The 20,903-nt window shown below is 52.3% G+C and overlaps 10 protein-coding genes across 10 annotated transcripts; 4 read left to right on the plus strand and 6 right to left on the minus strand.

Annotated features, from left to right (window-relative positions):
- The first annotated feature begins 319 nt into the window (after positions 1-319).
- On the plus strand, positions 320-1,664 carry M438DRAFT_343064 (uncharacterized protein). Its single transcript, XM_029904899.1, has 2 exons — positions 320-690; positions 748-1,664. The coding sequence occupies exons 1-2, from the start codon at positions 438-440 to the stop codon at positions 1,308-1,310; spliced, it is 816 nt and encodes a 271-aa protein (XP_029764142.1). The 5' UTR covers positions 320-437; the 3' UTR covers positions 1,311-1,664.
- Positions 1,599-2,991, minus strand: M438DRAFT_343067 (FMN-dependent alpha-hydroxy acid dehydrogenase). Its single transcript, XM_029904900.1, has 2 exons — positions 2,454-2,991; positions 1,599-2,390 (listed from the first exon to the last, which is right to left on the minus strand). The coding sequence occupies exons 1-2, from the start codon at positions 2,868-2,870 to the stop codon at positions 1,635-1,637; spliced, it is 1,173 nt and encodes a 390-aa protein (XP_029764143.1). The 5' UTR covers positions 2,871-2,991; the 3' UTR covers positions 1,599-1,634.
- Positions 2,992-3,059: 68 nt separating this feature from the next.
- Positions 3,060-4,297, minus strand: M438DRAFT_403261 (hydrolase, TatD family protein; the record flags this gene model as incomplete). The annotated part of the gene is made up of 3 exons (XM_029909649.1): positions 3,060-3,908; positions 3,959-4,136; positions 4,193-4,297. The coding sequence occupies 3 exons, from the start codon at positions 4,295-4,297 to the stop codon at positions 3,181-3,183; spliced, it is 1,011 nt and encodes a 336-aa protein (XP_029764144.1). The 3' UTR covers positions 3,060-3,180.
- A 539-nt stretch (positions 4,298-4,836) lies between these two features.
- On the plus strand, positions 4,837-6,787 carry M438DRAFT_312990 (uncharacterized protein; the record flags this gene model as incomplete). The annotated part of the gene is made up of 5 exons (XM_029902538.1): positions 4,837-5,068; positions 5,123-5,353; positions 5,407-5,552; positions 5,601-5,768; positions 5,818-6,787. Exons 1-5 carry the CDS (start codon positions 4,877-4,879, stop codon positions 6,785-6,787), a joined length of 1,707 nt encoding a protein of 568 aa, XP_029764145.1. The 5' UTR covers positions 4,837-4,876.
- A 104-nt stretch (positions 6,788-6,891) lies between these two features.
- M438DRAFT_352701 (translation initiation factor eIF-2B subunit beta) lies at positions 6,892-8,453 on the minus strand (the record flags this gene model as incomplete). The annotated part of the gene is made up of 3 exons (XM_029906809.1): positions 6,892-6,967; positions 7,026-8,303; positions 8,359-8,453. 3 exons carry the CDS (start codon positions 8,451-8,453, stop codon positions 6,892-6,894), a joined length of 1,449 nt encoding a protein of 482 aa, XP_029764146.1.
- A 372-nt stretch (positions 8,454-8,825) lies between these two features.
- M438DRAFT_343070 (GINS complex, PSF2 component) lies at positions 8,826-9,704 on the plus strand. Its single transcript, XM_029904901.1, has 3 exons — positions 8,826-8,919; positions 8,972-9,495; positions 9,552-9,704. Exons 1-3 carry the CDS (start codon positions 8,863-8,865, stop codon positions 9,658-9,660), a joined length of 690 nt encoding a protein of 229 aa, XP_029764147.1. The 5' UTR covers positions 8,826-8,862; the 3' UTR covers positions 9,661-9,704.
- Positions 9,705-10,088: 384 nt separating this feature from the next.
- M438DRAFT_352703 (kinase-like protein) lies at positions 10,089-15,319 on the minus strand (the record flags this gene model as incomplete). Its single annotated transcript, XM_029906810.1, has 3 exons — positions 10,089-14,298; positions 14,818-15,023; positions 15,263-15,319. The coding sequence occupies 3 exons, from the start codon at positions 15,317-15,319 to the stop codon at positions 10,089-10,091; spliced, it is 4,473 nt and encodes a 1,490-aa protein (XP_029764148.1).
- Positions 15,320-15,674: 355 nt separating this feature from the next.
- M438DRAFT_290979 (uncharacterized protein) lies at positions 15,675-18,136 on the minus strand (the record flags this gene model as incomplete). The annotated part of the gene is made up of 8 exons (XM_029901730.1): positions 15,675-16,156; positions 16,210-16,819; positions 16,870-17,078; positions 17,137-17,301; positions 17,355-17,407; positions 17,464-17,485; positions 17,661-17,810; positions 17,876-18,136. The coding sequence occupies 8 exons, from the start codon at positions 18,134-18,136 to the stop codon at positions 16,133-16,135; spliced, it is 1,494 nt and encodes a 497-aa protein (XP_029764149.1). The 3' UTR covers positions 15,675-16,132.
- A 296-nt stretch (positions 18,137-18,432) lies between these two features.
- M438DRAFT_332431 (acetolactate synthase small subunit) lies at positions 18,433-19,466 on the plus strand (the record flags this gene model as incomplete). The annotated part of the gene is made up of 2 exons (XM_029903506.1): positions 18,433-19,315; positions 19,366-19,466. The coding sequence occupies 2 exons, from the start codon at positions 18,433-18,435 to the stop codon at positions 19,464-19,466; spliced, it is 984 nt and encodes a 327-aa protein (XP_029764150.1).
- A 115-nt stretch (positions 19,467-19,581) lies between these two features.
- On the minus strand, positions 19,582-20,731 carry M438DRAFT_267422 (ornithine carbamoyltransferase; the record flags this gene model as incomplete). The annotated part of the gene is made up of 2 exons (XM_029900183.1): positions 19,582-19,625; positions 19,678-20,731. The coding sequence occupies 2 exons, from the start codon at positions 20,729-20,731 to the stop codon at positions 19,582-19,584; spliced, it is 1,098 nt and encodes a 365-aa protein (XP_029764151.1).
- Between the last annotated feature and the right edge of the window lie 172 nt (positions 20,732-20,903).

Raw genomic sequence — 20,903 nt, forward strand, 5'->3', positions numbered from 1 at the left:
AATGATACAAGCGTCAAGGACAAGCAACAGGGCGAGTACTCGGAATGTGGAATTGATTCATCACAAGCGGCTTAAAGTTGAAGGACAAAGGGGATTGACCGATTGACACAATGATGATGCTGAGACGGTCTTGGGTGTGGGCGGAAGAAAGCGGAGATGTGGAAGGAGCGAATCGAGGGCTGCAGTCGAGTGCACGTTCCTGAAGTGGGCCGGCAACGCCGAGTCCCCCCAACGATTGCAAGTCAGGAAGTCGCACTTCCAATTCGGCGCCTGTTTCTGCTCCTGCCCTCACTCCCCAAAAGCACGCAACCATCCCACGACAATCTACTACACCTAGCGACTCTGGAATACGACCTATACAACCCCGCTCCCGCCGCTCTTGACCTTTTAAACAAAATCCAGCGCCGCCGCGCGCCTGTCGCCCATTTCCGCTTGCAATGTCGACCTACAGCGCCCGTCGCGCACCCAACGTGTCGCAGTACATCGCCAACCTGAACACGGTGCCCTCTGCTGCCGACCTGGCCGCCCAGCAGGAACTTGGAACTTTCGATGATGACCTGGCCATGTTCACCAACACTCAATTCTTCGACTTTGATGGTGATATGCCCGCCTTCTCCGAGATGCCTCAGCAGCAGTCCCCCGCCAACATGCAGCCCGACATGCACAAGCCCCTCGATTTCGGAACTCATGGTAAGCATTCAATCTCTTGGCACTCCATCAAGGCTTCATTACTGACCACCAGCGTAGCCAACAACTTCCAGTTCCCCGACTTCTCCTTCCAGCAGTCGCGCCCTCAGACCCTGCCGCCCTCGCCGCCTAACGGTCTTGCCATCGCTCCATCGCCCTCAACCCGCCTGGATTTCCCTGCTCAGCATGCTCCTCGCATGCCCCAGCCCCAGGCTGCCTTTTCCCACGCATCCCCCCAAGTAGGCGAGAAGCGCAAGTCGACCGTTGCCGCCATGTCATCGCCCGCCGACCTCGAGGACGAATCTCGCAATGCCGCCGAGGAGGACAAGCGTCGCCGCAACACTGCTGCTAGCGCTCGTTTCCGTGTCAAGAAGAAGCAGCGTGAGCAGGCTCTCGAGAAGACCGCCAAGGACATGTCCGACAAGGTCCAGCTTCTCGAGGCTCGCGTCAACCAGCTCGAGATGGAGAACAAGTGGCTCAAGGGCCTCATTACCGAGAAGAACCTCAAGGGTCCTCTCGCTGCATCAGAAACCTCAGAGACCAAGACCGCCGAGACGATAATCGATTCGTCCAAGAAGGGTGTCGGGACCGAGAACGAGGCGGACCAGACTGTTGAAGCTTGATCATGATCATGCCTGGACACGTCACCGCCGACTCCAAATTCAAAATTCGTTCTGTTGTTTCCTGACGTTCTTGTTTAACGATGCCATCTGACTTTATACATGGTCTGTCTAGTTGAGTGGATTATTATTTTGGTTGGATTATATACATGCCGAAGTGCTAAACGTATCTACTTGTTCACTTCTACAAGCGTGCTGACAGCCTACCCCTTGACGGTGACCACTTGGCGTAGGGGTGATCTGCCGTTGTAGGCACAAGATGATCCACGTCCAAGCTGTTGATGAGGCCAGGATGAACCTCTGAGAGATCGTTGATGCCAACCAGCTTCATACTTGTTTCAAGCTCATCTTTGAGGACTGTTGATGCTTGTCAGTGTCATGCCGATCAGGATTCAAGAAGGAATTTGACTTACTGTCAACCATGTGGTCCACTCCCTCGGCGCCGTAGTTGACCGAGTACAAGAAGGGCCTTCCAAGACCAACTGCCTTTGCACCCAAGCAAAGACACTTCAAGATATCGGTACCTCTCCTGATACCACCGTCAACATAAACCTCCAAACGATCAAAGATCTCCGGACAACGACGCTGGCACTCGAGCAGCATCATCACCGACGGCGGCGAAGTATCCAAACTTCTACCACCATGGTTACTCAACACAATACCGTCCACACCAGCCTCAGCGGCCATTTTGGCATCCTCAGCACTCTGAATACCTTTCAGCACAATCTTTCCATCCCACGACTTTCGCAACCACTGCAGGTCATCCCAGCTCAAACTGCTGTCGATATAACTGCCCATGATTCTACCCAGCCCGCCGCCCTTTTTGTCGTTTACGGCTTGAGCGCCTGTCATGGGGGCGTTGGTGCTGGCGTCTGCGGAAACCCTTTCGTCGGCTTCGCGTTTGCCCGGGACGGGAGCGTCGACTGTGACGAAGACGGCCGTGCAACCCGCCTGGCGTACTTTTTTGAGCAGGGCTTCTGATTGTTTGCGGTCTTTGTTTACGTAGAGTTGGAAGAAGAAGGGTTGGCCTTTTGGGACCGAGGAGACGACCTCGTCGATGGGGTAGGAGGCGTTGCTTGAGACCTGTGATGCTGTATTAGTACCATTGCCACTTCTACTGAAATTATTTGGCGTCCAAGAACTTACGCAGTATGGCACATTTTCCTTGCTCAACCCCCTTGCAATTCCCTTCTCGCCATCCGGATGCACCAATTTGACCAAAGCTGCTGGATGCACCATAAACGGCACACCAACCTTATGACCCAAAATCGTAGTTTGCGTATCAATCTTTCTCACATCCCTCAAGATACGAGGGCGGAACCAGATTCGACTAAAGAAACTGCGGTTTCTCTCGTAGGTGTAGCAATCTGTAGCAGCTGAAGAGTAGAATGCCCATGTCTTCTTGGCCAACGTGTTTCTGGCCACTTCTTCGAAATCGTCGCAGTTGATCAGGGAGCTGAGGGGCGGTTTCTCGTAGGGTTTGAGGGAGGATGGGACGGCCTTTTCGTAGGTGTCTCCTCTGTCCACTCCGCCTTGGACTGTTGCATTGGTCTTTGCTGACATGATGTATGTAGTATTAAACGATATCAGAGAAGGATGTAATCTTGAACAGAGACACAAAGGCCGATGACAAGCAAGCAAGAAGTCTTTATATTCTTCTTACATGTTTTCTTGAAGGACATTGCCGATACCGTCGGCTATTGGAATTACGCAGAGAAAGCCGATGAGGTTCGTTTCGCCCCACACCCCTCCATCTGGGGCATCTTGCCCCGAGATATTACATGTCTTTCGGCATATACTTCCGAGATGTATTCTTAATATTGTAAGATGGTCCGATCTATGGTGGAAATCTAGCTGCAAGTCTATCTCAAATCTACTTCTCACCGAGACCGAACATCTTGATGGAATTGTTCCAGGCGGCTTCGCAAACTTCTTCGACCGAAATGCCCTTGATGTTGGCGATAGCATAGGCCACATTTGGGATGGTGCAAGGCTCGTTTCTGCCCTTTACCATGTTTTCAGATGTCCACTTCTCCTTCTTGACAGCCTTGGGCAACTGAGGTGCATCCTTTAGATATTTCGCCGAAGCGTGTGAAGGTCGCATCTCACACCAAGGCCCGTCTGTCTCGATTTGCAATCGCTCCAGAGGAACTTCTCTGACGACCTCAACATTCTCTTCAGTCTTGAGACTGCATCCGTTTATACCGACGTCGAAGCCCATGTCCACAATTCTCTTCATCTCTTCCAATGTTCCCGTGAAGCTGTGTACGCATCCTCTTTTCGGTAACTCGTCGAGTCTCTCTTTCAGAATAGCCTCGAAGTCTTCTGCTGCAGCACGTGAGTGCAAGAACAGTGGAAGCTGTACCTCAACAGCGATATCGAGTTGCTTGCGGAAGTATTTGATTTGTGTGTCTTTGTCGGCGTAGTGCAAGCGATCATAGTCGAGACCAAACTCGCCGTATGCTGCTGCGGTGCCGGCGGTCTTGGTCTTGATGGCGAGGTCGCGAAGGGCGGACAATAACGCATCGGGACCTTCGGCGTATTTCTCGAAGGTCATGGCGGAGCAAGGGTGCACTCCTACGGTGGCATAGCAGAGACCGGCTGGAACGCGTAAGCATCTTTCCAATGTCACCAAGTTCACAATGACATACGGTATTGCTCAGCCAAATCAATGGCCTTCTGGGACTCTTCAAGGTCAGACCCTGTGACCATGAGCTTTCTGCATCCAGCTCCCAGAGCACGCTCGACGATTTGTGGTAGATCATTATCATGAGCCTTCTTGCCATGATAGACCCCTTGGAAAATAGGATCGCTCAGGTTAATGCCAATCTGCAACCACTCAGCATTTGTCGGCCAAAGTCGAATGCTTGCGCCTGCGAACCAACATCGGCAAATTTCAAAGGAGACACTGTCTTGTCTTCATGTTGTACGGGGACTGCACTCAGCCCTGCGGTGAGCGGATCGCTTCCTGCTGCTGTGGTGATAGACATGGCGGCAATTCGATAGTGGTGGAGCTTCGGAATAGGGCGAGCTCTGCTTAGGGTTGAAGATAATCTAGACGTCCTCAGGCACTGCATGCGAGCGAGTTGTGCAGTGAACGACTCGAACTCGAGAAAAATGTCAAACGCCGACGAGTGATGACGTCGCACAAACACGATCTGGCAGTCACTCTTCCGAAAACCGCTCGACCTTCATAATAAACGATGATTGAAAGTAGCAAGTGCAAGTGCGAGGTGAAACTCAGGGTTTATTGATACGACTGGGACTACGTTTGAAAATACCTCCCTATGGAATATTCGTGGCCATATGAATTGGAACCCCTCTAAAAGAATAACTGCGACGTGAAGTTGAATTACGATTTCGTGTCCACATGGCGGAAGCTCGACAACGTGCCAAACCATTTCTCTAGCACGACTCGACATAAAAACACAATTTCTCAACCTCGGACAAGAGATTTTTGATGCCGTTAGAGTGAATTGAATCAACCAGCCTTTGTACTCGAGACCAGATGCGGGAGCCGTGATATCGCATTTTCCCCTTTTCAACTCCAAGGAGATCACCGAGATAAAATGCCATCAACTCAGAAGCAACGCAACGAATCAGCCTTGTCAGCAGTCAACGTTCTATACTTTCTGATAGCTTTCCGCATCTGTAACGCTCTCCTCATTCGCACTTTCTTCCAACCGGATGAATATTTCCAGTCACTGGAGCCTGCTTGGGATATAGCCTTTAAACCATCGAGTGGTGCTTGGATAACATGGGTAAGATGAGTTCAATTGGAACGTGAAAGCAAAATGCTGAGAACCCATGTCCAGGAATGGCGGGAGCGACTTAGATCTTCTCTGCATCCTTTCCTTTTCGCAGGCGTCTATCAAGCAACATCATTTCTCGCTGAATCCCTACATCTGGAAACCACGACCAGAGCCGAGCTGTTGCTAGCAGCGCCTAAAGTGCTGCAAGGATGTTTCGCTGCATTGACCGATTTCTTCATCTGGAAGCTGGCTGAGAAGGCTTATGGCAGAAACTCCCAGGCCTCACACGCTGCGGTAGGTCTTGCTGTTCTTACGAAATCTGTTCAAGAACTGACAGCAAGCTACAGCTATTCTTGACGGTGTTCAGTCCATGGCAATGGTTTTGCTCGACAAGAACACTTTCGAACTCTGTCGAGACCACCTTGACTACCATTGCTCTTTGGCTTTGGCCTTTGCGGAATGATCCAAAGCAACCGGGCTCCAATGCTAGAAGGTGAGTAAATCTGACTATGTCTACTCTCGATGGCTGACAAGACTGTAGTCTTCGAGCCGCTCTGGCCTTGGCTGCTATAGCCACAATCTTGAGACCAACGAATGCGATCATCTGGATCGTTATGGCTCTGTATACTGCGGCACCTGGTGCGGACATCAACACAACACGAGCATTCTGGACTTTGGCTGTTGAATGTCGTGAGGCGCTCATATCAGGGTATGTCATTTCAGGCCGCCGAGTCTTCTTGCTCGCTAATCGCTCTCAGTCTCATGGTAGTTGGTGTTTCGCTTGTCTCCGACCGTTCCTATTATGGAGAGTGGACCTTTCCTCCTCTCCGCTTTATTCACTTCAACGTCGTTCAATCTCTCGCCGTATTTTACGGTAGAAACAGACCCGACTACTACCTAACCGAAGGACTTCCGTTGCTCTTAACCACATCATTACCTTTCGCTGCCTGGGGATGTTGGCAAGCACTCTCTAGCAGGATACCTTCGGCGGACGGCCAGAAACTCACACGACCTTTGGCAATATCTGTCATTGTGTTCATCGCCATCATGAGTCTTATCGCCCACAAAGAAGTCAGATTCATCTTCCCTCTTCTACCAGGTCTTCTTGTACTAGCGGCAGGCCCGTTCTCCCAGTTCTTCTCGCCACTACTACGACCCAGAACTATGGTTAAAAAAGGTCTTCTCATTCTCTTCGTCACTGTTAACGTGGTATTTGCTTTCTACATCAGTCAAGTTCATCAGCGAGGTGTGGTTGATGTTCTGCATCATCTCCGACATGAGCATGAAAACAGAGGAACTTCGACTACCACAGTCATGTTCATGATGCCCTGCCACAGCACACCATGGAGAAGTCATCTCATCCACCCCGCCATCGATGCCCGAGCATTGACCTGCGAGCCCCCTCTCGATATCCCCATCGAAGCAAGAGCTTCCTATATGGACGAAGCAGATCAGTTTTATGCGGACCCAGTCGTATGGATGCGCAAGCACATGGAGGATGTAACTGCTCTTGCAGAGAGAAGATCGAGTGGGAACATCAACATACACCAGGACAAGGCACAGTGGCCCGAGTATCTGGTCTTTTTTGAACAGTTGGAACCTACCATGACTGATTTCTTGGCAAAGACATCGTACAAAGAGTGTTGGAGGGGCTTCAACACGCATTGGCATGATGACTCGAGACGGCACGGAGACGTGATAATCTGGTGTCTGAGTGAAAGCGCATAGATGACAGCGTCACAGTAATTGTCACAGTAGACAAGCGGACGCGAATTTGTGGAAAGTGCTTTTGTGAATTATTCGTATCGTCTTTATCTAAGCTTTCCCTCTTTCTACGAGAGATTGATATCGTCCACACGATAATGATCGGCGACAATTCTGTAAAGATAGCTGGGCGCATGACCTCCCCTGAAAAGAAGTCAGTAAATCAAAACTCGAATCAGAAATTCAAAATGGTCAAACTTACAGATTGGTGATGTACAAGTCCACCAGATCAGCACTGACGTAGTCGTAAATGGGGTTGCTGACATCGACATTTTCGACGAGATCGCCCTGTTGGAAATCGATGACTTTGCCCGGGTCGCCGTACTCGACCAACTCTTCCATGTCGAAGGGGTACACAGGGCTGAGCTTGTATACACCACTGACCACAACGACAGGGGTCTGATGCACCTTGGCAGCTTGCGCAATAGTCAGAGCACCAGTTGCCGCGATCAGACCTCCATTGGCGAGAACGGTGTGAGGAGCCAGGATAACCTTGTTGACGCGCGACATCAAAGCAAACACAGCAGAGTCAGGGATCAAGATAACCTGGATACCCATCGAGATCAACGGCTTCCACCTCTCATCAGCCTCCTCATCATCATCATCTCCCTTCTTACCTCCAGTCAAGATAGTAGCATGAGTATCCACGTGATCATTAGGATAAGCTTCGGCATGGATGACCGTAAACTTCCTCTTCCTCGCGGCGGCGATTAGGAATTTCTGCACCGTTTGGGAGGAAGTATGCGTGAGGATGATTTCGTTTGCGTGAATGTGCTCGAGTGCGGAAGCGGCGATCTGGTCGTCTACGATTTCTAATTCGTCGACGAGTTCCTTAATCCCATCGATTACTTCGGCTTTGACGTCCATTTTTGTTGCAGCGGTGGCTTCGAGGATGCTGTTGAGGCGGGAGCCGGATTTGGTGATGGGGGATTGGGAACCGGCTGGTGGGGTTACTGCTGGAGAAGGTTCGTCTGGATGTGAGAGCAGACCAAATAGCGAAGTGACCTGAGGACCAGTGGCGTAGGAGGTGTGGGAGGTGAGAAGTGGGGGTCTGTGAGCGGCTGTGGTGTCGTTGAAGTCGGCCGAAGTAAATGGATCCTGCCTCAGATTCACGTTTCCAGAAGCAGAGGCACCGTGATTGAGCGAGCTGAAAGCAGAGGCGTTGGTGTTCAAGCCGGATCGGTTCATGGAGTTGTTGTGGGATTGGTTGGCTTCGTCGCTTTGTGCGGCATCGCTATAAGCACCAGCATCCAGACCGGTCTCCTCGACTTCTCTGATCAGACCGAGAACACGGCGCACAATGTTGCCGACTGCCATCTCACGGGGCTGAGCAGCAATCAAACGCTGGCCAACTTTGCGCACACGCTCAATCAGCGAAGCAGCATCTCTGGTCTTGGATGCGGCTACGATGCGGAGAAGCAGTTGAGTAGTTGCGATAGCACATGGCCTTGAGTTTCTGATTTGACGTCTCTTCAAAAGACTTTGATATTGTTAGAGTGGATGTTACAATACTCGCATGATATCAAGAAACATACGAAATGAAATGTTCGATAGAAGTCTCGACGTCTGCATGTTTGAGAGACTTCAAAAATGATGACAAGCCAGGGGTGGCCGCAATAGCGGTCGACATATTCGAGATGTTCACGAGGTCGCTGTCGCGAGAGAATTTGCTTGGTGTGATGACTCAGAGAAGAAAATTGATGGGTGGGGTTTCCTTCGGGCTCAAGTATCCAAATGAGACAGTGATGTAAGGTACCGAGACCAGTGTGCGAAAATGCAAAGGTGAGTGACTTTCAAGGATTATCCAAAGTTTGTTACCGGTGCCGAATCATAAAAAGAGTCGAGTGGAGGATGGAAGAGAGTGCCAAGACGTTTAATTGAAGACGCTTGGACCACGACGCGGTCGCGTCAAATCGTCTGGCGGGGGGCACTTTTGGGGATTAATTCCTTGGAGGGGCATACGCCCAATACATGCATTGGACATGGCGTTACCGCTGAAGGCAGGCCTGACGCCGGCTGAGGTGGCCTTTCTGTGTGAGATGGAGATGGTGACGGTTATACCGCGCCAACGACTCGAGTCGCTCGAGCTGCTAGGAGTCGGTCAAATGCGCCACCATCTTGTCCGAAGCCTATACTGATCAGTCCCAGGGACCTACCAAAGCCCTCACACCTCCGTTTCCCACACCACTTCCTCTCTGGCTCGCCTTGCTACTCAAACGTCAACGTCGCGCAAATATCTTACCTCCGCCATGGCTCAATCCTGAAGCTCTTTCCGCAATCCTCGACATTGAGGTCGATCACGAGGATACCTTTTCTCCTCCACCTACGCTTCCCCCTCCCAAGACTCTTCCATCCGATCTATACCTCGATCAAACGGCTCTGGAAATGTCGTCTCCCTTTCTCCCCTCAAGCACATCGAATGCTGCACCGGATGCTCTACCCTACCACTGGCTGGAGTTGAGCCATATGCTCCTATCTCATGCATCCGACGACTTCGAGGAGCCTGACACCGTCAGACGCTTGCTGCGCGATCTCAAAGAGGTACGAATGGCGAAGCTAAGGAAAGGTGTAAAGGTCTTGGACGCTGGTGCTGGTGTTCAGATGAATGGTGTCGGTGCTCTGGAGATTGCCGAATCGAGATCCTTCATCTCGGGAGTTGTTGATGGTTTGAGGTATCTTGCCGCATGTCAGACCTATCCCTATCTCAAGCATACTGACAGATCGACAGGAAGATCGGTGCTTCGAGAGAACAGACACGCAAAGAGAGAGACGCCGAAGACGCTGAGAACGGCTACGCTGCAAGCTCAATCGACGACCAAGACGATGACATGTTATGATAAGATACCACATTTTGCTTTTTCCCTTCAGTTCAATTCAGCTGTAACAACAAATTTCTTCGTGCTTGCATACCACCATTGTCTATAATTGCTCTATCTTGGGAAAACATATCAGAAGATCGGCAGCTTGAGAAAGTGATGCTCTTGAGCCCCTTCTCTCTCCGTCAGCCCGCATCATCCACCACCATCACTTGCTCTCCTGCCCACAGCCGCCATGCAGAATCAGTAGTAACAGAAAGATAAGAAGTAGTCCCCTTCATCCAATGCCGTTCGTCGTAAACATGAAATTGGTAATCGCAGGCCCAGCCCATTCGAACAACCTGATAAAAAGAACTCCTCTATCAACGCCATCGCTTGCAAAAGAAATTATAATATGACAAAGTCTCCTCTCATCTCTGGGAAACTACAATCTATCGCCACAGTATGGCTCAGTCGCTATCGTCGTGACTGCGTATCTTTTTCATGGTATTGTTGCTGCCACTTCGAGATGACTTTTTGGAAAAAGCAGATGACCCAGTGCCTCGTCGTGGGTGACGTGAAAAGTACGATGAGCTGACCCCAAGTCCCTTGCCACCGCTAGGTGTAAAAGGTGCAGATCGTCTACGCACCATTTGCAGACCGCCATCGTCGTCAGATGAGTCTTCGTAATCGTCATCATCACTCTCAATGGCATTGTCACCAGAGTATCCATCTTCTTCAAGTACAGGCACACAGGGTGTGAAAAGTGATTCTGCGGCATCAAGAGGCTCACCTTGTTCATCTGCGGCCTTTTCTTGAGGAACTTCCGAGTCGACGGTGGTAAAGGAAGGAATCGAGGGGTTCGAGCAAGACATGGGTGTATTGGGAGGGAAGCGATCTTCAGAAGAGCTGGGTGTCATGAGCGGTACTGCACCCGAAGCATGGCTTGTTGGACTAGTGGCCTGAGATCTCTGCACGTACGCACTGCGTCGACGTGCATCAGATCTTGACCCGCCAATTACCAGCTCATCCTCGTCGTCATCATCATCTTCGTCATCGTCGTCCTCATCATCTTCGTAGTGGTCATTGTGAAAGTCGTGCTCGAACTCGTCATCCGGACTCGGCGGACATGTTTCAGGCACTTCTGTTGCCGCTCGGCTTGAGATTATGCTTGTCTCTGCCGTAGACTCCCGAGTACTGCGTCGTAGCCATTCGTCCTCTGCTCTACGGAAATCATCTTCGGTTGACTCGTGAGGAAGTCGATCGGTATTGTTTGGATCCCACGTGGATTCAGCCGCCAAGCGCCGGCGTGCTTCGATCGAGGAGGTGGAAACTTGGCGAGAAAGTGTTGTGCTCGGTCTGATTGCCGTGTCGCGACGTTCCGGGGGAACTCTCGATTGTGATCTTGACACTATGGGACTCGGGGAATTGCTCGCTCCTAAAGTGATGTCTTTGAGCGCATCCGGGAGATCTAGATGACCCGATGCTTGCGTAGTACTAACAGCGATACTCGGGTCGCCGTGAGCGTCGCTCGACTCAGAAGGTGCCCTGCTAGCCGATCTCTCCAGCCCGTCAGTGCTTCGGCCTGCGGTACTTCGATCTCTGACGCTTTTCAGTATTCTTCGACCGGCACCACTCAGAAGTCCGCCAATGTTGGTTACAGTGGCGTCGAAGGAGGATGAGCCGAGTCCTGGAGATGTAGGCGGCGAATCTGGAGTGATCTGGGGTTGGAGCATGTCGGATGGTTTGATAGTCCGAACAGAAGTAGTCGTAGACATGATTGATCTTGACCTATCCCCCTGACTTGGGTAATCAGTCGCCCCCGTTGGTGTGCTGGCACTTGAGAAGTAGGCGTCGCGATTGGGGGCTTGCTCTGGGCTGACAGTGACACTTTGCGCCAAAGGGTGCTCATGCTCACGAGAAGCTTTTAAAGCCGAGAATATACTCTCGTCGCCTCGCAAGCTATTCCTTCGGCCATCTTGGCTGATTGCACTGCTCGAAGAGCTGGCAGAAAGAGGATTGGATCCGGACATTGAAGGCGTTCTAGTCCTTGTCGAACTTGCTCGGCCCAGACCGCTCATCAAGCCGCCGATGGTCTTCTTCACACCTGATCGGATCCTCTCTACCAGCTTGACTGGCACAACGGCATCTTGAAGTTCCTCTTTGGAGACTTGGATCTTCTTACCGTGTGATTGTCTGAATGGATCCGTCTCATCAAGCCAGAGGGTCTTATTGGAAATATCTTGTACTACCCAGGGATGGTGTCGAACTTCCTCTAGGGTGATGCGTTTTGCAGGGTCCTTCTGTAACAACCTGCGGAACAGGTCGAGAAGGAGATCGTCCAACTCCTCATATGCCAACTCGTACTCTGATCTCTTGCCCGAAGCAGCGGGTGGGAAGTAACGGCCGTGAGAAGACGGACGGGATTTAGGACGAGGATCAACAGGCCGCAGACGCCTCCTAGGCACGTAGATCTCTTCGTCTGCAATTCGTCGCATGACAACAAATTCGTTGTCGACAAACGGTGTCCGGCCAAACAACATACAAAACAGAGTGATGCCCAATGCCCACACATCGATAGCGGCTCCAACTGGAGGGGTATCACCAGTCCCATCAGTGTAACATAATTCAGGAGCGTAGAAAGCCGCGGTGCCGACAGTCTTTGCGAGTTCCTTAGCCTCGTCAAAGTCCTGCATGTCTGATTCGGAAAGGTTTTCTGGGACTTGGTCGTCGTTGATCGGACGACCAAGATATGAAACGCCGAAATCTGAGATCTTTGTTCGGTGATCGGCGGTTTGCAGGAGATTAGGAGGCTTGATGTCCCTGTGAATGATGCCTTGCCAATGCAGATACTGCAGCCCCAAGACAGTGTCTCTGAATGCTACACGGGCAGCGTTCATGGACATGCAAGGGACAAACTGCAGATCGGGGTGGAAGTCAGCATCGAGGATTTCTGCCCCTGAAGCATCCCAATATCGACGTTCTTCTGGGTGACGGAGGTCTTGAGCACCAAAGGAGCGCACACTGCTAGCCAAGCTTGGCGCCCGAGCTGCTTCTTTGTCGGCGACTTCCTCTTCGTAAGAACCATACATGGTACCTTCCAAAAGTTTCACTGGGCTGACTTCTGGCCAGAAGGCCTGAGGGTTGACCGGATTGATGGGGGTCCCAGGATCGGCTCCGTCGCTCTCTCCGATCGAGAATTGTGCAAGCACGGCTGATAGTTGACGACTATCAATTCCTACCTGATCCGCACTCTTTTCGGTCGTCGAAGTGGAAATTCTTGACGCATGTTCTGCATCCGAATCATCTTCGTCGGTGTCGCCGCCGAATTCGAAACTCCAGGCTCCAGGTCCGGTACCTCCAGCCAGTCTCTGACGGCGTAGCTTTCTCAAAGTACGCCTCTGCTGTTTGAGCCGACGTGTCTTGGCCTCGTCGAGGATAGCGCGATCTTCAGCCTCGGCTTCCTCGTCGTCAAAGATACCACGCGACTCTCTGTTGTAGCGACGACACTCAACCAAAGCAACTTCCTTGGGAGCACTCGCGCGCCATACAATTTCACCAAGCTCGACACGTTCTAACACAATGTAGACTTTCTTGCGGGCGGGGTCATCAATGACCTCGAGTAGAGCAACGATATTTGGATGTCGGGCCTTCTTCAAAATAGCAACTTCCTTTTTGACCTTATCTTCAGCGTTGCCCAGCTTGCCAAGTCGACGCTTCTTGGAGTAGCGCTCCACGATTTTGATGGCTACATATTCGTTTGTGGCCAGATTGCGACCCAGCTTAACCTTGCCATGCGTTCCTCTACCGAGCTCGTCAATGATTTCGTAGTTGTTGATGAGCTTTCGTCCAGAGATAGGATCAATATCAACATCAGCAATGTGGGTTTCCTTGGGTGCCTGACGGTGGGTGAAGTGCAAGAATGGAGACGCATAAAATCCATGTTCATCAGGACCCAAGTTTGATTGCTCAGCGGGTGCTTTGGGGGTGAACAAGCCAGGGGTCACAGCAGGAGTGTTGTCAGCGGTCTTAGCACCAGTCTTATGCAGAGCTTGTATTGCTTGACGGAAGTTTTCAGGCTGAGCCGGGTGAAGCGTCTTGGTACGCAGTGTCGGAGGCAGATGCGGTGGGGGGTATCGTTGTTGCTGCAAGGCAGAGAAGGCCTGATTAGGGTATTTTGGCCGGGTATAGAGAGGGGAGGTTGCCTGACTAGATGACTCGTGACCAGAGTCGGATGCCTTCACGGTGACGGTACTCAGATTGCTTTCGACACTAGCGACTGAAGCATGTGAGAGGTCTCTTTGAACAACAGGCCTGTCGGGGGTGTCGGGGTATGTGGTAGTGCGGCGGATGCCCGGAGTAGCGATAGCGGCAACTGCAGGAGATAGCAACGAGTTCGGACGGGAGACGGTAGGCTTCAGAGCGAAGTAACCATCCTCGGAAGCGTGTCGAGCATCCTCACGGGCGGGAGTCGGAGTGACGGCGAGGGAAGGGAGCTCGGATCGAGGGGTGTTGTCGGAGTCATCCTGATCGCTCGGGTTCGGGCTCGGGGTGTTCTGGTCCATGACCTTGTATCGCACGCGCTTGGCCAGCGACTGGATGTCTACGCTCGACGTGGCAGAGGGGGAGCGACGGGCGAGCCAAGATTGCGCGCTTGCTGGACCAAATGAATCGGAATCGCTGAAGATAGGAAAGGCTACCACAGGTGAGGGCGGATCATGTCGAAGTCAGTCGTGAAGATGCTCATGCGAGCCTTTGCCGCGTAAAAGCATATAGCGAGGCGATGGTAGGCGCAGACTCGAGGGCTGGACGGAAGATTCAGAGTGATCGCGTGCGTGAGCTTCAGGCCATGATAACAAAAGTTCGGTTCGCAGAATTCAGAAGGCATGCGGCGGGAGGAGCAGTTGGTGGTGGGCGCGCGCAAATGACGATGAAGAGGTGGTCCGAACTCGCTTGACCGTTGAGCTCCGGCCTCCAACCACCAGCCCAATCCCAATCCAATCGCCCACTCACCTCGACAGAATCCAGCGCTAGCTCCAGCGTCCATGCGCCTCCATCTGAGAACCGTTCCACCCATAGGACACATCCAAGGCCTGTCATCATCGCTCTTGGGTTCTCGCGGGAACTGCTATCTTGTCCTTGTCTCAGCCGTCGTTCCTTCCTTCTGTCCCTCTATCCCTGTTTCGCACTCGCAAATACCCTTTGATCTCGTCCTTGCCAAGCACATCACGCATGTGCCTTCCGAATCTGCAGGGCTCCTTCGTGCCCTCCGTTGCTTTAACAGTACGCAGTAGAGTACACAATCTTGCGTGCATTGGTTCGGTACCATCCCCCAGGTATTGTTGAACCATGCCGTATGTCGCTTGAACGCTACCACTTGATCCTCTGCTCAATGTATGCCCCTTCTGAGCTTAACGAGCAGTTTGGCATCAACACTTGGTATTTGGCTTTGGTGGCAGCCCAACATTGTTCTCATTGGCTTCTCGCTTGTGGCTGAAGACAGAGGGCCGTCCCTTAACGCTGATCATTGCATCGACATCGTAAGGTACAGCTGCATGGCGCAAGCTGCCTGCGGTTGAAATTTTGCTTTGTCTTTTTCTCGTCGTCCTTCCGTTGACCATCGCCTTACCCCTGCCTTACTCACCATTTTGCAGAGAGCCTCAATTCGCCTGTTTAAGACATCTACTTCCGATCTGACCATGTTTCGTTGAAGAGTTGCTAGTCTATGAATCCCTGGATGCAAGATGCTTGATGAAAGTCATGTAGGGAGGAGGGTACATCTGGACAGACGCTCCAAGAAATGGTCTTGCCGCCATTATGACCATCGCGGCCTTTAATGGTCCACTTTGCGAACCTTAGTCCTGGTGGGCCTTGGTGTCTCTACTTTCACGATAAGTTAGCAATGGCTTGCAAACCACTTGATCGGGCGATCAAAGGTCAGAGAAAACGACCTTCGTCGTGCCGAGGAGTGTGACTCCTCGCGTTTCTTCTACAACGATACAAAGATAAAACGCTGAGTTTCCACCTATCGCTATCTCGAATGACTGTACGGAGGTCCTGTTCTCTTTGGACATTCTCATTCACTGCTTCTGCCTGGCGTAGCTGAAGATGCTCCTCGCTGTATCTAGACAGATCGATTCCGCACGCACGAATGGTGTGCAGCCTGCCATCTCAGCGAGTGCACGGGCTCTATAATAGTACTCAGTGGCGGCCCGGAGATGCACTATGCAATATATTAACCCACACACCGTTCCCACACAGCGCGGGGTAGTCAGACGAGGGGGCACAAGTGCGGAGAAATACTTTGAACATTTTTCTACTTTGTAACGTAATCGACCAAGTAACTAGTCGCGTCTTGTTGGCCCTTTCGTAATAGTGCGTTGAGCCGCCTCCCGTTTCGCTTCTTGATGGGACGGTCTGCCCAAGCCCTGTGACCGGTCTCTTCTTGTTTGTCTACTCAATGATGACTGACTGAAGGATTCAATCTGTCCAAAGATTCGATAGAGCTATCACATCACATTCCGGGAGGAGGAGGTACCTAGCGCAACTGTCAGTCATCTATTCTTGATGTATCGATATCACAAGACTTACAGAGTTGTAGCCACCGCTTGCTCCAGGGGGTGGAGGAGGAGCTTGGTCGTCTGCTGGGGGCGGTGGTGGAGCCTCGGATGAAGGTGGTGGAGGTGCAGCACCGTTGTCGTAAGAAGGGGGTTGTTCCGCTCCAGGTACGCCGCCTTGCTGCTGCTGGTAATACTGCCAGTACATTCTTGTGTAGGCTTCGTAGCCTCCGTATGCAGCATAAGGATCCTGTTGTCCGTTCTGCTGGTAGTACTGTGCATAGGCTTGAGCATAGTCGGGAGTGGCTGCGGCGCCAGGGCTCATAGCTGCAGCAGCAGCTCCAGTGTGAGCGGCTGCTGGTGACGCAGCGCCTCCATAACCGCCATAGCCTCCTCCGTAGCCACCATCTCTACCGCCGTCTCTTCCGCCTCCGTAACCGCCGCCGCCGTAGCTGCTGTTGCGATCACGGTCTCCGTAGCCGCCACGGTGTCCACGATCGCCGTAATCGTCTCCGCCGCGATCGCCACCACCTCTGCCGCCACGAGGACCACGCTCCTTGAACTGCTCATACTGGGTGCGAACGTTGGCAAGAAGGTCGAGGCAGAGCTCCTTAGCACGGGTTACCTCGTTGGGGTCAGGGCCGCTGCAATATATTAGTCTTTGAGCAAAGCAAATCCGTAGATGCACACTTACGCTACATGCAGGTACATGCTTTCATCGCTCTCATGTCCAGTGTCGTGCTCCATGAAACCGGATCCACGACCCTTGATCTGAACGCGGCATCGTGTCTCCTGCTGGATGTGTTTGACGTAAGAACCACCTTGACCGACAACTTGAGCACGAAGGTTGAATCCGGGGATGGGCTCGAGATCCACAGGAATCTTCTCTTCAGGCCATTTGCGCTGAACGTTCTTGTTAGACAAACATCGAAACACAACTTCAACACAGACAAGAACTCACGCGACCCATGGAATCTCTTTCGACTTGTTCTGGTTCTCTGCGACGGAACCGTCTTTCGTCTACAAGGTTAGGCAGATCCTGCTTCATCAATTCGTCAATTTCGGCAACGGCCTTTTCGAGACCATCTCTGGTGGTGCTGGTGACGTGGAGGTAAAGGGGTGGGTTCTAGGTTCTGTCAGTGATACAAGTAAAACTGTTCGATGGACAAAAAAACTTACGGCAGCAGTGGCCATTGCCTTGTCGGGATAATAGCTTCCTCTGGTGGTGACATCTTTAGGACAAATAAGCCTTGTGTTCAAATCGTCAATGTATAGGGATGGTGCATACCGGCGCCAGTCTTTTCTTTGATCTAGATGTCACACACTCGAGGTCAGCATTTGCAAAACGGTGGAGCCTAGTGGCTGTTGGGCTAGAAGTGAGCAATCTGAAGCTTCAAATGGTATAACCAAAACAAAAACCTTTGAAAACAGGGGAGGAAGTGTGGGAAACTGCAACATCAGTGGAGTGCAACGGTGAGGATTTACCATTTTCTGAGTAGAGCCCTTGGTGAGGGTGTAGCGATTGCGTAGATCGTTGACTTCGATATCTCTGATGAAATCACCATCTTGGGTGTAGATGTCAGCATTCAGGCCGCCGCCAGGAGACTGGTTTCCACCACCCGAAGGGCTTTCGGTCTGCGCATGACAGGTCAGCACTTGGTCTGAGGATGTATGGAAAGTGTAGCGGCAGAGGTGCGTACGGAACGGATTGGCGGAACATCGACGTGTTGGATGCCCTTGCGAGCTTGAATTTGCGCATTGATTTTAGCAGCAGCGGCGGCTGCGGCAGCAGCAGGATCTCTCGAAGCGGGACTGTTGGTACCAGATACGGGACTACGAGTACGTTGGCGAGGCTCCGAGTTTCTGTTCTTTGGTGAACGCGAGCGGCGGTCGAAACGAGAAGGGCGCGCATCGGACTCGGTCTGATCGAAACGCGAGCGCTTGCGAGGTTCTTCGGACATGGCGAAAGAATGGGGCGCAGGATTGTTTGCGACGAGACGGACTTGTATTCGCGGGTTAAAGCGCACGTCTGGACTCTGGAGTCTTTTTTGGAGGACGCGAACTGCGAATAATTAAAGTCCGAGTCCCGATGACGATGCACGGACCCGGCGTCGGTCCAGGGCTGGCCGCCGAAGTCGCCGGCAACACAACGAGCTTCCGATTTTATTATTATCAAGACCTTGACTCACTTGACCATCACCTTCACAAGAGCTCTCGTCGCTCTGTGATCCGCCTCGTCAAGTCAGTCGCTCTCGCAATGGCGTCCAAACGCATCTGGACCGCCGTGTCGCTCGAGTCGCTGGCTCCCCGCTGCCGCGCTCCCACCCAGCGCTCTTTCGCCCTGTCCAACTCCCGCAACTCGTCGTCGTCGACCTCGGCCATCGCATATAAGGCCCTGCATCGCCGCACCTCTCCCCTGCCCCAGGTTCCTACCGCCGCCTCCGTCTCGCCCGCCGCTGCCGTCTCCAGCATCCTCTACGAGACTCCTCTACCCTCTCAAGCTCCCCCCAAGCGTCATGTTCTCAACTGCCTTGTCCAGAACGAGCCTGGTGTGCTCTCACGCGTCTCCGGTATTCTCGCTGCCCGTGGCTTCAACATCGACTCCCTGGTCGTCTGCAACACTGAAGTTGCCGATCTTTCTCGCATGACCATCGTTCTCCAAGGCCAGGACGGCGTCATCGAACAGGCCCGCCGTCAACTTGAGGACTTGGTCCCTGTCTGGGCCGTCCTTGACTACACCTCTGCTCCCCTTGTCCAGCGCGAACTGCTCCTGGCCAAGGTTAGCATCCTGGGTCCCGAGTACTTTGAGGAGCTCCTCGCCCATCATAGAGAGATGACCGATGCCGAGGCTCAGGCTCAGGTCGCTGGTCTTACTCCTGAGGAGCTTGAGGCCAACGCTCGCGCTCACCAGGAAGCTCTGAGACGCGACTTCCACCCCAGTCGCCTTGCTGCTAGCGAGGCTCTGAGACACAAGCACAAGCATCTTGAGACCATCACCTATCTCACCCACCAATTCGGCGGCAAGGTCCTCGACATCTCAACTAACAACTGCATTGTCGAAGTCTCGGCCAAGCCCCACAGAATTGACTCATTCATGAAGCTCATTGCGCCTTTCGGTATTCTCGAAAGTGCCCGAACAGGTAATTCGCGATCATCGTCATGTCTTGTGGCTATACTAACAACATTTCAGGTCTCATGGCGCTGCCCAGATCGCCTCTCCACGGCCCCAGCGAAGAGATGGAGAAGGAAGCCGAAGATGTTGTTGACGCCAGCACCCTTCCTCCCGGTTAAAGCGATGGGTTAAAGCAGTGTACAAAGTTCTCGCAGCTTACAACAGAACCATCTTTGCTTTTAGCCATGTACGATTTATACGAGACTTGCTTTCTATTGACCCTTCTTGTTCCTTCTACACAATCTTGCCCTTGTTCACAACGAAGGCTTCCAGTGCAGCTGTTTTGCGAATTAGTGTCATGTCAATCTCTTGGGGTACATGGTGACTTACAGATGGCAGCCCATAGGCGGTTCTCTGCTTCCTGGAAGACCAGACTCTTGGGGCTGTAGAAGACCTCATCGCTGACTTCTTCAGGGTGACGAGGAAGACAGTGCATGAATTGCCATCCCTCTTTGGCACCACCACGCTTAGCCAGCTCAGGTGTGATTTGGAAGCCCTCGAAAGCCTTCAGACGAGCAATCTTCTCTGCTTCTTGGCCCATAGAGATCCATGTATCTGTGACAAGAATATCTGCGTTCTTGACAGCCTCTTCCGGGACGGTTGTCTCGATGAGGGAGCCAGCTTTGGGGGAAGTCTTTGCAGCGTCTTGGATGATTTGACGCATGGTAGCAGGAATTTCGTAGCCTTTGGGAGTAGCAACAGAAATGTCAACACCGAGCTTCATAGCACCAATAGCCAAATCAAACAGCACGTTGTTTGCATCGCCGACCCATGCAATCTTCATGCCCTCGAGACCGAGCCCCTGAACATTGGAAGTCTGAGAAGAGGGAAAGGCTTCGTGGATGGTCAAGAAATCGGCAATGGTTTGCAGAGGGTGGTAGAGGTCACTCAGAGCATTGATGACAGGGACAGAAGAGTGCTTGGCCAAGTTGGCAACATCATCGTGGCCATTGACACGAGCAACAATGCACGAGACCATAGATGAAATGACAACCGAGGTATCGTACAAAGACTCGTTGACACCGAGTTGAATGTCATCCTTGCCCAAGAACATGGGGTGGCCTCCCATAAGAGCAACTGCTCCTTCGGTGGAAACACGAGTGCGGGTAGAACGTTTGCTGAAAGTCAAGGCAACAGTCTTGCCGAACAAAGAGCCCTGAAGAGATGCAGGGACATGACCAGACTTGACAGCATTCTTGTGAGAAGCTGCATTGCGGACAAGAGTGCTGAGTTCGGCGGGAGTCAGGTCAGCGATTGACATCAGATGACGGGGAGCAAAAGGCGAGGTTGCCGGTTGAGCTGGCGAAGTGGCATAGCCGCGGGCAGGAGTTGTCAGAGCCTTGCGCAGGCTACAGGCCCGGTTGGACACTCGTAAGACAGTCATTGTTGTTGGTGTGTGATATGGAGAGCTTGAGTCACCGACCTCGGAATCAAATATTCCCATCCATATCAGCGGGTAGCTATCGATAAGGGCTTTGTTCTCTTCCCCAGATAGCGCGCGTGGCGGCCTCGGCTCGCCCGCCCGGTTACGTTTCGGTGCTTGACGCGATCACTCT

This window comes from Aureobasidium pullulans (genome assembly GCF_000721785.1).
Source record: "Aureobasidium pullulans EXF-150 unplaced genomic scaffold scaffold_3, whole genome shotgun sequence".
NCBI classification, from domain to species: Eukaryota; Fungi; Ascomycota; class Dothideomycetes; order Dothideales; family Saccotheciaceae; genus Aureobasidium; species Aureobasidium pullulans.

What these genes read in the sequence shown, in the direction of transcription:
- M438DRAFT_343064 (XM_029904899.1), top strand. Translation starts at nt 438, where the DNA reads ATGTCGACCTACAGCGCCCGTCGCGCACCCAACGTGTCGCAGTACATC. An exon ending in CCTCGATTTCGGAACTCATG is followed by an intron (nt 691 to 747) that starts GTAAGCATTCAA and finishes CCACCAGCGTAG; the next exon opens with CCAACAACTTCCAGTTCCCC.
- M438DRAFT_343067 (XM_029904900.1), bottom strand. Translation starts at nt 2,870, where the DNA reads ATGTCAGCAAAGACCAATGCAACAGTCCAAGGCGGAGTGGACAGAGGA. An exon ending in AGGAAAATGTGCCATACTGC is followed by an intron (nt 2,391 to 2,453) that starts GTAAGTTCTTGG and finishes ACAGCATCACAG; the next exon opens with GTCTCAAGCAACGCCTCCTA.
- M438DRAFT_343070 (XM_029904901.1), top strand. Translation starts at nt 8,863, where the DNA reads ATGGAGATGGTGACGGTTATACCGCGCCAACGACTCGAGTCGCTCGAG. An exon ending in AGTCGCTCGAGCTGCTAGGA is followed by an intron (nt 8,920 to 8,971) that starts GTCGGTCAAATG and finishes GATCAGTCCCAG; the next exon opens with GGACCTACCAAAGCCCTCAC. An exon ending in GGAGTTGTTGATGGTTTGAG is followed by an intron (nt 9,496 to 9,551) that starts GTATCTTGCCGC and finishes ACAGATCGACAG; the next exon opens with GAAGATCGGTGCTTCGAGAG.